The sequence below is a fragment of the Ranitomeya variabilis genome, chromosome 1 (assembly GCF_051348905.1).
Source record: "Ranitomeya variabilis isolate aRanVar5 chromosome 1, aRanVar5.hap1, whole genome shotgun sequence".
In the NCBI taxonomy this organism is placed as follows: domain Eukaryota; kingdom Metazoa; phylum Chordata; class Amphibia; order Anura; family Dendrobatidae; genus Ranitomeya; species Ranitomeya variabilis.
Window position 1 is genome coordinate 673,259,396 of NC_135232.1, and position 15,142 is coordinate 673,274,537.

General features: G+C 46.8%; 1 protein-coding gene across 3 annotated transcripts in view; it reads left to right on the plus strand.

Annotated features, from left to right (window-relative positions):
- The window catches only part of SNAP23 (synaptosome associated protein 23), a 53,024-nt gene that overhangs the window by 16,931 nt on the left and 20,951 nt on the right, over nt 1–15,142 (plus strand). The window contains exons 1-2 of one of the 3 annotated variants that reach the window (XM_077264280.1): nt 12,464–12,586; nt 14,703–14,814. In XM_077264280.1, coding sequence (XP_077120395.1) covers nt 14,755–14,814 — 60 coding nt within the window. In that variant the 5' untranslated portion in view covers nt 12,464–12,586; nt 14,703–14,754. Of the gene's footprint in view, nt 1–12,463; nt 12,587–14,702; nt 14,815–15,142 lie in introns of those variants that run through there. The other 2 variants (XM_077264288.1, XM_077264271.1) reach the window with 2 other exon arrangements.

Sequence of the window (15,142 nt, forward strand, 5' to 3'; positions counted from 1 at the left end):
AAATTAATGTCAGAAGTCATGTCTTTCCTCCGTTCTCGAGACATAGTCATCGTCCCATACCTAGACGACTGTACCTGTATCCCGTACCTGGATCACTGTCTAGCACAAATAGAGGAAGTAACTACGACCCTAGCAGTATTGGGTTTGAATGTAAATGTCATTAAGTCGAGATTAACACCAGAGAAAGTTCAGTCCTTCCTAGGGTTGGTTCTAGACTCCACACGCCAGCTCTGTCTCCTACCGGAGAACAAAATAATCAAAATACAGAGTCTTGTGGAATTGGCAATACAGCAGCCTGTAATGACACTAAGAAAAGCAATGTCCCTGTTAGGATCACTGACATCCTGTATACCCGTGGTAAAATGGGCACAATTTCACCTGAGACAATTACAGTGGGAGGTCCTGTCAACACAAAAATTGTTAAAAGGGCATTTAGAGGCAAAAATACACCTTTCTGTAGGCCTGAGGGATTCCCTAATCTGGTGGACTGTAAGGGATCATTTGGCGTCAGGGGTTCAGTGGCTAACTCCGATAGAGAATGTGATCACAACGGACACAAGCAGTACGGGGTGGGGTGCACATCTAGGGACCCTCCCGATACAAGGGTCCTGGTCCCAACCAGAAATGCATCAGACGTCCAATGTGAAAGTTATGGGCTGTAAGAGCTGTAAAACATTCCTCCCTATCCTTCAGGGTCGTCATACCAGGATTATGTCCAACTATTACGCAGTAGTAGCTTATATCAACCACCAGGGGGGAACAAGGTCCTTTTCCCTTATGGGGGCAACATCTGTCCTTCTCCAGTTAGCAGAAAGTCACCTACTGTCCCTCACAGCTCTGCACATAAAGGGTGTTGAAAACACGAAAGCAGACTACCTAAGTCGCAAAAGGCTAAGACAGGGAGAATGGTCGCTGAATCCCAGGGTATTCCAACAGATAGTGCAGGCCTGGGGAAAACCGGTAATAGACTTATTTGCCACTCTTCACAACAGGAAGGTGGAGAGGTTCTGCTCGTTGGATCCGAGAAGTAAGCCGTTTGCGGTAGATGCCCTTCAAATACCGTGGAAATTCAGCCTCGCTTACGTGTTTCCACCAATAGCATTGATTCCTGTAGTAGTAAGAAAGATCAGAATGGAGCAAGTGAGGGTGATTCTGATTGCTCCATTTTGGCCGAAAAGACCATGGTTCTCCCTCCTAAGACAGATGTCGGTAACCGATCCATGGATTCTACCAGAGGTTCCGGACCTGCTTACCCAGGGACCAGTATGCCACTCTCAAGTGAAGGACTTCCATCTGGCAGCCTGGAATTTGATAGGGCATTACTAAGCCGGCAGGGATTCTCACCAGGGCTAGTCTCCACTCTGTTGAAAAGTAGAAAACCAATCACATTAAGAATTTCTGGTAGGACATGGAAGAGGACAGGGTGGTTCTAAGACCAGATCCAGCATATCTACCTAAGGTAGTTCTTAAATTCCATAGGAGTCAGGAGATTGTATTACCCTGGTTTCTCTGATCGCCCATGACGGCACCACGGAGAGAGGGGATCCGCCCACCAAGGACAGGAAACCTACGGATAAAAAGGCGGTACCACTCTCCCGCATCAGTTGGTTTCCTGTCCTTGATGGGAGACCTATGGACTTACCAGATCGACGTGGGAATTCCGGGGCCATCTAGTCCGGTTCAGGCAGCTGGGGTCCCTCTGCCTCGGCTAAGGTGGTGACCCGAAGAGCCACCGCGAAGGGCTAGTGGGCCTCTAGGGTGTGCGGGGGAGGTGACAAGGAGTTCGCGGTCACCTCCCCAGGTAAGATGCAGCAGGCAACATCCAGGGGGGTCCCTCTGTGGTTGCGGGAGGTACGGCGCGGCCCTCCCCAAAAAACATGCGTCAGTCTGCACACTGCACCGCCATCAGGCGTGCAGAGCCGCGCGGTAGGGACTGCATAGGACCGGGGGCGCCGGTCAGCAGCGCCATATCTGCACTCCCGGCGCCATCTTGCAATTTCGGCGCATGCCCGGGATTAGGCTGGTCTCGCAAGGCGCCGGCGACACTTCTGCGCAGGCGCCGGCGTTCGGCGCTCCTCGCCATCACGCGAAGGCTTTAAATAAGGAAAGTTACTTCCTCCCAGCGGCTCTGCAATAATCGGCAGGAGCCTCAAAAGAAGCTACTTCTGACTACACCAGAGTGCTGTCAATGCAGTAACCGTGGACCAGCAGCAATATGAGCGACCCGGCATCTCCCTTGCCAGAATCACCTCCACCTATAGCATCGCCACAGCAGCAGCAGCAGCAAAAAAGGCGACAGCAGCGCCAGGACACCAGCAAAGAACGCCAGAGGTCCCAACACAGTAAGGGGTCCAGTACGGCGTCGGGGAAAAAGCCAGAGGCGGAGAATCCCCAACCGGTATTTATGGGTCCTGGAGGTGGTAAGTGGATCTTCGTGAAAGTCAGAGACAGTAAGGTTATTTGTCTCTTTTAGGGGAGGAAGAGCGTAGGCAAAACAAAGCATAAAATTTGTGCCATCTGTAAAGAAGATCTTCCACCTGCCTGGGAGAAGACGCTGTGTAACGCTTGCATACAGCAGACAGTATCTGAAAGTCTGCCAGGGTTTGCAACCGACTTAAAAAACCTGATTAAGGAGCAAGTGGAAGACCCCCTTAGATCCCTAAAGAAGGGGAAAAAACGGAGAAAGACCAGGGATAGGTCTCCGTCTCCGGTCTCAAAATCTGACAGCGACAGTGCGGGTTCAGTATCCTCCGACTCCTCCTCCTCATCTGCATCATCCAATTCTTCCTCGGGGGGGCACAACTGTTTCCCACTAGAGGACACCGATGGCCTCATAAAGGCAGTGAGAAGTACTATGGGGTTAGTAGACTCCCACCCCAAAAAATCGGTACAAGACATCATGTTCGGGGGCCTAGAACAAAAAAAGAGGAGAGTTTTTCCACTTAATGATGCAATCGCAGCTTTAATCAAAAAAGAATGGAAAAAGCCCATGAAAAAGTCTCTCTTAACTCCCAAAAGGAAATACCCTTTTGAGGATGAATCCTGCTCCTTTTGGGAAAAAGCCCCCAAATTAGATGTGGCAATAGCCAAAGCATCAAAAAAATTCGCACTCCCGTTTGAAGACATGGGGGTACTAAAAGACCCTATGGACAAGAAGGCGGACGCCTTCCTCAAAGGCTCTTGGGAGGCAGCAGGGGGGGGCTTAAAACCTGCAGTAGCAGCGGCGTGTACATCTCGCTCCCTAATGATTTGGCTAAACCAACTAGAGGGTCAATTAAAAGGGAAGACTTCCCGAAACTCAATACTGAATACTTTACCAGTAATGAGGGGAGCCGCGGCTTTCCTGGCTGACGCCTCGGCTGACTCAATCAGACTAGCCGCTAGGTCAGCAGCACTGGCTAATGCGGCCAGGCGCGCCCTCTGGCTTAAGAACTGGCCAGGCGACCTCCAAACTAAAACAAGACTGTGTACCATCCCCTGTGAAGGAGAATTCTTGTTTGGTTCCACTTTAGACGACATTTTAGAAAAAGCTGGGGACAAGAAAAAGTCCTTTCCTCCCTTGGGCCTCCCCTCTTACCGGAAGCCCTTTCGGAGCAAGAGGTTTTTCCGGAAAAACCCGGGGAGAGGCCAGGGGAAATGGGAGGATAAGAGGAACAAAAACAAGGGGTTTATTTTTAACAAAAACCCCAATGATAACAAGAAACCTCCGCAATGAAGGTTCGCCCCAGGTGGGAGGGAGGCTGTCTCGCTTTCTCCCAGCCTGGAAAAAGATTACCTCCAGTCAATGGATACTGAACATTATAGAATCAGGACTGAGGTTAACGTTCAAGAGATACCCTCGTCCCTCTTTTACGATGACATCTACAAGGTCTTCGGCAGAAGAGCAGCTGGCACTAGAAAGAGAAGTCATCGGGTTAGTAGAAAAGAGAGTTCTCCTGGAGGTTCCCCCTCAAGAAAGAGGACAAGGATACTATTCCCCTCTATTTCTGAGAAGAAAACCAGACGGGTCTTTCAGAACCATCATAAATCTGAAAAGTCTAAACAACTACTTAGAGGTTCAGGCATTCAAAATGGAAACGATAAAGTCGTCTATCAAAATGCTGTTTCCTTAATGCTTCATGGTGGTCCTAGACCTAAAGGACGCATATCATCACGTCCCAATACACAAGGATCACCAAAGATTCCTCAGGATGGCGGTTCACATCAGAGGAGTCCTAAGCCACTTCCAGTTCTCAGCTCTGCCTTTCGGTCTAGCCATAGCCCCGAGGATTTTCACAAAACTGATTGCGGAGGTAATGGCCCACCTCAGAGAAGAAAATATCTTAATCGTACCATATCTGGACGATTTTTTGGTAATAGGCTCCTCCCCGCAGCATTGCGAGCATCAACTGGCAATTGTGATTCATTCCCTAAAAGAACTAGGCTGGCTAATAAACATAGAAAAATCCAGACTAATACCTTCTCAAGTTCAGGAGTACCTAGGTCTCACCCTAGACTCCATAAAAATGGAATGTCGGCTCCCGGAGAACAAAATACAAAAACTAAAAAGTTTGGTATCGAGGGTTCAATCTCTCCCCTCCATAACACTCCGTCAGGGTATGTCCCTCCTAGGCTCCATGACCTCTTGCATCCCCGCAGTCCAGTGGGCCCAATTACATTCGAGAGACCTCCAATGGCAGATATTGTCAGAACAAACCCGTCTAGGAGAGCATTTAGACGGGCGGTTAATTTTATCTCCTCGTACCAGCCACTCTCTGACATGGTGGAAATCGCAGGAAAATCTTTCCCAGGGGGTCCCGTGGGTAATTCAGATCTCAAAAGTCCTAACTACGGACGCAAGCCCCTCAGGGTGGGGAGCTCATCTGGGCGATCTGGTAGCCCAGGGCACCTGGTCTCCGTCCCTAGCAGACAAATCCTCCAATATGAAGGAACTTCTTGCAGTCAAATTTGCCCTTCAGAAATTCTTGAAAGTCCTTCACTCTCATCATGTAAGAGTGATGTCGGACAACCGGGTGGTAGTATCTTACCTAAATCACCAGGGGGGCACCCGTTCCAAAAATCTAATGGAAGTGACCCACTCAATCCTGCAAATAGCCGAGAGCAACCTCCTATCCATAACAAGTCTACACATAAAAGGGGTAGACAACTACAAAGCGGACTTCCTCAGTCGGTCCAGCCTAAAACAGGGAGAATGGGAGCTGAATCAGGCAATATTTACCCAGATCACAGAGAAATGGGGGGTTCCCAAAATAGATCTCTTTGCGAGTCATCTAAACAAAAAAGTAGCCTCCTTTTGCTCCCTATCTCCCCTGGGGAACCCAGTAGTTGTGGACGCTTTCCTGATGTCTTGGGGTCATCATCTGCTCTATGCCTTTCCTCCTCTCATTCTGATTCCAGCGGTGCTGAGGAAGATTCGGGAGGACGGGGCGCTGGTTATCTTAATTGCCCGTTCTGGCCGAAGAGACCTTGGTTCTCGTGGATGAGGAAGATGTCAATGTCCGACCCCTGGGTATTACCAGACCTTCAGGATCTATTGTCGCAGGGCCCAGTCTGTCATCCAAGGATCAAGAACTTGCACTTGACAGCTTGGCTCTTGAAAGGAAGCTGCTAAAAGACAGGGGGTTCTCCCCAGGGCTAATCTCAACCTTATTACAAAGTAGGAAGCCGGTTACAACGAAACAATATGGCAAGATATGGAAAAAGTTTCTGTCTTCATCAGGTGAAAAAATAGGGAAAAAAATTCCCCTTAATTCCATATTAGAGTTCCTACAAAATGGGTTGGAGATGGGGCTGGCCACCAGTACCCTGAAAGTTCACGTGGCAACATTGGGGGCCCTATTCAATTTTGATTTAGCTTCAAATAGGTGGGTCGCTAGATTCATAAAGGCAGCAGGAAGGTCAAGGCCTCTTCCGATGAAAATCGTTCCTCAATGGGACTTAAACTTAGTCCTTAAAGCCCTGACCAGTCCACCATTCGAACCATTACACGAAGCTTCAATAAAAAACCTATCTCTCAAAACCGCTCTGTTAGTCGCCCTCACTTCGGCCCGTAGGGTCAGCGACTTGCAGGCTCTTTCGGCTAACCCTCCTTACACACAATTTCTAGAGGATAGGGTCATTTTAAAAACAGACCCAGCATATCTCCCGAAAGTGGCATCAAAGTTCCACAGGTCTCAAGAGATCTCTCTCCCTTCCTTCTGTCCCAACCCTGTAAACAAGAAGGAACAAACATTACATACACTAGATGTACGAAGATGTCTCTTACGCTACCTAGAAGTCACTAAGGAGAGTAGGGAGGATGCCTCTCTGTTTGTGTGTTTCCAGGGTCCCCGGAAGGGGAAAAAAGCATCGAAAGCCACCATAGCAAGATGGATTACGGATGCCATCAGTCTTTCATACTCGGCAAGTGGGATGTCCGTTCCCGGGGAGGTTAAGGCTCACTCGACAAGGGCAGTGGCATCTTCCTGGGCGGAGAAGGCCGGAGTTCCTATAGACCAGATATGTAGAGCTGCTACCTGGTCCTCACCTTCCACATTCTATAGGCACTATAGATTGGACCTAAACTCCTCTTCGGACCTTACCTTCGGTAAAAGGGTTCTGGAAGCGGTGGTCCCTCCCTGAATGTACTATCTATGCAATTCTCTCCGTGGTGCCGTCATGGGCGATCAGAGAAAAATATAGTTCTTACCGATAACGGTATTTCTCTGAGCCCATGACGGCACCCGTACATTCCCTCCCTTCACTTATGGGTGCTCACATTAAATAGTGCCATAATTTATTCATAGTTTATTCATAGTTTTAAAGTCACGCGGTATCTCGTTATGCTAAACCGTTAAAGCTAACAAATGTTTTAGTAGTCTCCCATCATTTTCTATGTAAAACAACTGATGCGGGAGAGTGGTACCGCCTTTTTATCCGTAGGTTTCCTGTCCTTGGTGGGCGGATCCCCTCTCTCCGTGGTGCCGTCATGGGCTCAGAGAAATACCGTTATCGGTAAGAACTATATTTTTTGTGACAATCCTAAGAATCCGGGAGAGGAAAAGTTTCATACACTTGATGTAAGCAGGTCTATGTTACAGTACATATCCTTGACCAGTCAGTGGAGGAAGGATCAGTCCCTATTTGTAGTTTTCCAGGGTAGCAGGAAGAGATATGGGGTGTCCAAAAGTACTATTGCCAGATGGATCAGGGAGGCCATTAGCTTATCCTATGCTGCGTGTGGCGCCCCGATCCCTGAAGGCATCAAGGCTCACTCCACCAGAGCTGTGGCTACTTCCTGGGCAGAGAAAGAGTTATCGATTGATCAGATATGTAAGGCCGCTACCTGGTCCTCACCGTCTACCTTCTTTAAACACTACTGACTGAATCTATCCTCCTCGACTGACCTTACCTTTGGTAGAAGGGTACTGCAAGCGATGGTCCCTCCCTAAGGTGTTCCTTTCTCCAAAAATCTCTCAGGTGTGCTGTCATGGGGCAAGGGAAAACACCAAGGTTACTTACCGGTAGACGTTTTTTCCGGAGTCCATGACAGCACCTGTATATTCCCCTCCTTTTTTCACCGTTTGGTGTGCACTTTTAGCTGGGTGTTTTTTTTTATTATGATGTGGTGGTAGTTTGCCATGTCAACTAACCAGGGGGGGCCTCTCATGCTCTGAAAACCAACTGAACCGAGGGAGAGGTACCGCCCTTTATTTCAGTAGGTTTCCTGTCCTGGCTGTGCGGATCCCTCTCTCAGGTGTGCTGTCATGGGCTCCGGAAAAAACGACTACCAGTAAGTAACATTGGTGTTTTCTTACTTTTAACTCTGCAAAAACTCTTACTGTTGCTCTTATTCATTCTCATATGGACTATTGTAGCGCTCTACTATTTGGTCTCCCTCTTACTAAACTCTCCCCTCTCCAATCTGTCTTTAATGCAGCACCAAGATCATATCACTCGCCAACCGTTACACCAATGCCTCCACCCTCTGACAGTCATTGCACTCGTTAACCATCCACTACAGCATTCAATATAAACTTATCATTCTCACCCAGAAAGTGCTCCACTATTCAGCACACCTCCATTTCCCACCTCCCTCGTCTCAGGTCATTATCAGAACGGAGGGCACGGGAAGGTTGGTAGACTAAGATTAACACCCTATTTATTACATTAATGGCTGGACCGTACAATATAAGCAATGGTTACCGTCCACCTTTCGTGTCTCCCCTATTTCCTCATACATTGTAAGCTTGCGGGCAGGGCCCTCATTCCTCTCGGTATCTGTTGTTTGTGATTGTTATTTTGTAATATCTTTTATTGCATGTACAAGTCCCCTCTAAAATGTAAAGTGCTGCGGAATATGTTGGCGCTATAGAAATAAAATTATTTTATCGGCACATCATGAAATTTGAGAACGAGAAACCTAAAAAAGTGTTTTTACATATTCTTGTACAGTAAAGATGCTGCTACATTTCTAGCTGGAGATATCACAATTGTTGTAGAATATATAGTTATTTTTTTTTCTACAGTGTGGGAGCGTCTGTGATGATACAATGCTCGCAGCGGTCAGGTTCTGCTGATTTTGTGCCCCAAACCCATACTGACCACCCCACCCCGGCTATATAAAGCTGCACCTCCAGCTGCAGCACGTGACCTCGTCCTCCTCCTGATCCTCCACTTCCTGAATTGTGTATGTAGACAGTTTACAGAAGGTAGAAGAGTCGTGGAACGTATGTGCGCATCCACCATGAGCAAACAGACCACACGGCAAACACTAATGCCAGCAATTTCTCCCTTGTTCAAGTTATTTTTATTTATCTTTAAAACTTTCCAAACAGCAGCAAATGCAATAAAAAATAATAATAATTAAAGAAAGCAATAAGTCACCAATTAACCCTTCCTCCCGGAGCCAGTGCTGCCACTCTTCTGGTCTCCATCCGTTGGATTTGCTTGTCTTCCAGTGGTGACGCAGTTTCATGTCATCTGTATGCTCGTCACTGCTGAAAGCATAAATTAGCCGCAGTGGTCAGATACTCTCCATACCTCATCACTAGAGCCGAGACCACTGGGAAGGGTGGGGACTTAAATGGTGAGTTACTGTAATTTATTATAGTATATTTTTCATTGATTATATTTTAAGTTGGTTTGTGTTCATTTTTACGGTGCGGCATTACTGAGCCATATGTTTTTATTCGCATGAAGAAAGAAAAAAACCTTTACATCCATCTGCCGTCCATGTGACGACATATTTACAGTATTTATTTTTTGGGAGGAAAAATTGTTAGGAACGTGTGTTTTTTGTTTTTTTTTTTTCCCCAGAAAATGTGTGTTGCATTCAGTGTATTTCTCATCACCTACATATAAAGTTACATATCGTATATTAATATGTATGTTGTGTGTTTTTTTTTTTTTATGGGTTTTTCATTTTTAGCCACTTTTGTATTCCTCACCCTTTTTGTTTTGGTGAAAACTTCATTGTTCTTGATGTACTTCTATTAAATTTTCTCTGTAAGAAATAAAAATATGCACTTTGATTAAAGGGAAGGGATAATCAGAAAATGATCTATTGTTTAAATCAGGTTTATATGTATATATTTTTTTTTACTTTTTGCCATTTTTTCCCCCTCATAATCACAATGAAAAATAAATAGAAATCTTACTATTTTCACACTGACCACTGGGGCTTTTTGTTAAGGTACCGTCACACTCAGCGACGCTGCAGCGATATAGAAAACGAGCCGATCGCTGCAGCGTCGCTGTTTAGGTCGCTGGGGAGCTGTCACACAGACAGCTCTCTCCAGCGACCCAACGATCAGGGGAACGACCTGCAGCACCAGGGTAACCATCGGGTTACTGCAGGGCCGCGCTTTATAACCCGATATTTACCCTGGTTACCATTGTAAAAGTAAAAAAAAAACAGTACATACTCACCTTCTGATGTCTGTCACGTCCCCCGGCGTCCACAGGGCTACGCGCTGCTGCTCAGAGCTTCCCTGCACTGAATGTGTCAGCGCCGGCAGTAAAGCAGAGCACAGCGGTGACGTCACCGCTGTGCTCTGCCGGAGCTGACACATTCAGTGCAGGAAGCTCTGAGCAGCAGCGCGTAACCCTGTGGACGCCGGGGGACGTGACACATCAGAAGGTGAGTATGTACTGTTTTTTGTTTTTTTTTTACTTTTACAATGGTAACCAGGGTAAATATCGGGTTACTAAGCGCGGCCCTGCACTTAGTAACCCGATGTTTACCCTGGTTACAAGTGAACACATCGCTGGATCGGCGTCACACACGCCGATCCAGCGATGACAGCGGGTGATCAAGCGACAAAATAAAGTTCTGGACTTCTAGCTCCGACCGGCGATATCACAGCGGGATCCAGATCGCTGCTGCGTGTCAAACACAACGAGATCGCTATCCAGGACGCTGCAACGTCACGGATCGTCGTCGTTCTCGCTGCAAAGTTGCTTAGTGTGAAGGTACCTTTAGACTAATGCATCCTGTTGATTCAGGAAACACATGTACATTAGCCACAGTAGCCTGGTCCTGACCTTATCTGTTGTCTTGAAGCATCTAATGAGTGTGTGCAAAGGTCATTGTGCAGGGAGGGGGAGCAGAGTCAGCTGTGATAGTAACTATTGTGATTAGTGGATCCTGTGTTATCAGTAGTGTATAGAGGTGTCACCTGTCATTGTAATCCTGCCTCGGCTGATGAGGAGCCTGATGAAAACTTTCTGAAAGGACATAAAGTATGAGTCTAGAATAGCCCCAGTGTGAAAACTGCAAGATTAAAAAAAAAAAAAAAAAAGTACATATAGCACAAAAACCTGATTTACACAATAGGTCATTTTCTGATTGTGGCTTCTCTGTAAATGTGTGCTAATATCTTGATAATTGGTGACATGTGGGTGGTGCCGCTTGTGTCCATGTTCTTGTTTATACCACTGCTCATACATCCTCTTCTGCTTCCGTTCCTAATCTGATCTTGATAGAAGTCGTTACATCTCAGAAGGAGCCTTGGGCTACTTTCAGACATCAGGTTTTTGCTGTCAGGTGAATTTATTTTTTAATGGATTTGTCACAAATTGAGAAACTGATGCGACGTATCCGGTTCTTAGCCGGATCCGACTAGCTGATCTGGTAATTGGATTTCTGAGAAAGAGAGATGCATGCTTAGTTTAAAGAAACTGAATCATCTGATGGATCCGGTGCCATAGGGTTCCATTATAGCAAACGACAGACGGCGACGGACTTGTCGTGGTACTTTTTTTTTTTTTCAATGGACTAAAAAAAAGTTCCTATGTCTGTTTTTCTCCGGCCGACATAAAACAAATTTTTGACAGATCCGGCGAAAAACGGATGAAACGTGAGGTCATCCGTCACTAATACAAGTCTATGAGAAAAAACGGATCCGGCAGCAACTTTTGCCGGATCTGTTTATTTCAAAACTAGGCGGATTGTGCCTGATAGCAAAAAACTGATGTGTGAAAGGGGTCTTAAGCTGGGAGAGGTCAGTTTTCTTCTTGGCAGCAACGACCGGTTCACTTAATATGATATTTCATTAGTAGACAGACGCCTCTAGGACGGGAATGTAAATCTTCACATCCTGGTGCACTACAAGAACCTGAAGCCATTTCTGCAGGATGGGATGTGGGGTCTTTCACTCTCTGGTTTTTCCCACTTCTATTGAATGAGCGTGAAAAAGGTTGTACATTACTTTTTGCTTTTTGTCAGTAGGGTAGATAAAGCTGCTTCCTAACCCTTTTTTTTTATTAAACTTTCCGTTTTGCTCATTTTCTAGAATTGCCTGTAACAGTGAATCGTAAATCACTCATTGATTGTACTCCTTCCAATGTGTGCACGATGGACACCAAATCTGCTTAAAGGGGCTGTCCAAAGTTAGAAAAGCATGGCTGCTTTCTTCTAAAAACAGCACCACATCGGTCAGGAGGTTGTCTGGTTTGGAAGTAAATGCTGCTGACTTCCAACACTATGCACAAGCTGTGTTTTTGGAAGAAGACATCCATGTTCTTACATTCGGGGACAAGACTGAGTCCTGCTCAAAGAATTGTCAGATTATTAGATTTATTTATTTTAATAACTTTCCTTCTCGCCTCCCCATCTTTGCCACTTAAAGCCCGGAAATCATTGTTTTGGCACATCTGCCATCCCAAGTATTAGGAGGGTTGAGTGGGACCCCCTTACACATAATATCTGATGAGAAAAGGGGGGATTTGTTGAATGTTACTGCCCAATCCACTTGTTCACTTGGGAGATGAGTTGCTGCTAGAGGCCCAAGTCTTCTGCCCCCTTCTTTTAGGGAAGAGTTGGCAGACCCTCATGGTGGGGCGGTACTATCTCCTCATAATGTCCTATGGCTAGGTGGTAAGTGGTTAGTGGCCAACCCCTGTAATGTATGATCTGTTCTGTCCTACATAATATTGATGATGTGCATGAGGCCTGTGACCTCACAGTGATCCTATAGAATGTGCACATTATTATCTCATCACTTGTGTCTGCACAACACCCCGATGCCATGAAGCATCTCACATCTAGGAGAAACCTGAGGCATGTGTTATATGGCCAAAAGTACTGGTACCCCTCCAGTTGCAGGTTCGGGCTGACAATCTCCGCTCTAGTTCATCCCTAAGGTGTTGGATGGGGTTGTACGTTCATGTTCTGTACGTTCATGTTCTTCTACACCAAACTCCCACACCACAACGATGTCTGTATGAACCTTGGGCAATGGCCACAGTCTCGGGGAACAGAAAAGGGCATTACCCAAACTGTTTCTACAGAATTGGAAGCTACAAGTGTCCAAAACGTCTTGTGCTAAAGCCTTAACATTTCCCATCACTGGAACTATAAGGGTCCTAGACCAATCCCTGAAAAACAGTCCAATAGCATTTTCTCTCCACCAAACATTACAGCAAGCAAAATGCAGCCAGACTGGTAACATTCTCTTGGCATCACCAAACCCAGACTAGTCCATCAGATGCCACATACAGAAGTGTGATCCGTCACTGCGCTGAACACGTTTCCTCTGCTCACGAGTCCAGTGGTGGCTTTACACCACTCCATCTAACGCTCGGCATTGTGCTTGCTAATGTAAGGTTGCATTCATCTGCTCAGCCATGATGTTCTAGATGGGGGCGTAGTGTTTATGCTGATGTTAATAACAAAGGAGATCTGGCCTTTACAGTTATGGAGTCAGCAGATCATTGCTGACTTTTCTGCCATTTGCTCCTCGGCACTCGGCCCTCCACTCTGTAACATTATTGGGTCTCCACTTTGTGGCTGAATTGCTACGGTTCCTTCCACTTCTCAATAATATCACTTACAGGTGATGAGGGAAGAAATGTCATGAAAGGACTTGTTACCCCGGTGGCTCCTATTAGGCTATGTGCACACGTTGCGGGTTTTACCGCGGATCCGCAGCGTTTCTGCAGCTGCGGGTCCCCAGCAGTTTCCATTGCGTTTACAGTTACATGTAAACCTATGGAAACTGCAATCCGCTGTGCACATGCTGTGGGAAAAACCGCGCAGAAACGCAGCAGTTTACATTCCGCAGCATGTCACTTCTTTTGTGCAGAATCGCGGCGATTCTGCACACATAGGAATGCATTGATCCGCTTACTTCCTGCATGGGGCTGTGCCCACCATGCGGGAAGTAAGTGGATCATGTGCAGATGGTACCCGGGGTGGAGGACAGGAGACTCTCCTCCAGGCCCTGGGAACCATATTTGTGTAAATAAAAAAAAATAAAAAAAAATAAAAATGATATACATACCTCTCAGCGCTGCACGTGGCCGTCCGGTCGCAGGGTTGCTGTGCGATGACGTCGCGGTCACATGACCATGACGTCACGAAGGTCCTTCTCGCACAGCATCTTTGGAACCGGACCGCCGCGTGCAGCGCCGAGGAGATCGGGACGTCAAAGGGTGAGTATATAACCATTTTTTAATTATTTTTAACATTACTATTGATGCTGCATATTGCTACATATGCAGCATCAATAGTAGGAGTAAACCCGCAGCGGAAACCGCAAGACAAACCGCGATAAATCTGCAGGGATAACCGCAGTGGTTTTGCCCTGCAGATTTATCAAATCCGCTGCGCGAGAACCCGCAGAGGACCCGACCTACGTGTGCACATAGCCTTACAGGACTGCGCTGGTATCTGTGTGCTTTACACCACCGACCGTACTGTCACATGTTGGTAAAGGCAGACTGCAGACGAGGGGCCGGATGTTATACACCAGAGGGCCAGGGGCTGGATATTATACATTGGAGTGCGAGGTACTGAATGACAAACCCAATTTCAATGATTAAAAGGTGCCAATACTTTTTCTCCATATATTGTACTTCTCCTCCAGCTCAATCTCCTCATACACTGCACAGTTGCAGTTGTATGGACGGAGCACTGATGCAATAATACCGTCAGCATTTTCTATCAATAACTAAGTGGCCGCTCACTGCACTTTCTGCTGTCACTGTGTTATGAACTATAGTGGGCCTCACAGTGACTTGCAGTTGGAGCCTCTGTTCCCCGTGCTGCGTCATAGCCTGTTACGCCATGCTCTGTACACATCTCCGTTCTGCTCTGACCATACACTGAAGTTCATTACTAATAGTGGTATAGTTCTTGTGTCAGCAGTCTATGTGGCCCAGATATGTAGGGATGGCCAAGACCCTGACTTCTGCTCACAGCTCATTTATTCTTTTTACAGCCTTTAAGAATCTTCCATTTGTAGCCGTCCTTCGTTTTCCACATAAGCCACCATGGATGATGATATGACATTGGAAGATATCCAGCTTCGATCAAATCAGGTCACTGATGAGGTAAGTCCAACGAATATATCTGATGAACTCGCACCTCGCCAACCCGCCTGACGTTACTATTATGTCAGACCACGTAATGTGGTCTCCCCACTTTTAACCAACGTGTTGTTCTGCACCCCCTGGGGACACGTATGGTCAGCTTGGTACAGTTTTACACAGACATCCCCTGTCCACATGGGCACAGGGAGGCACGGAGAGTGAGAGGATATGGCCCATGCAGTCACTGACATGGCATAAACTCGCTCACAACCCTGACAGGCTAAAAGGCCCCTTTCACTAGCACCAGTGAAAAGAGTGCTGCCAGCCCAGTCGGACTGCCATGAGTTCT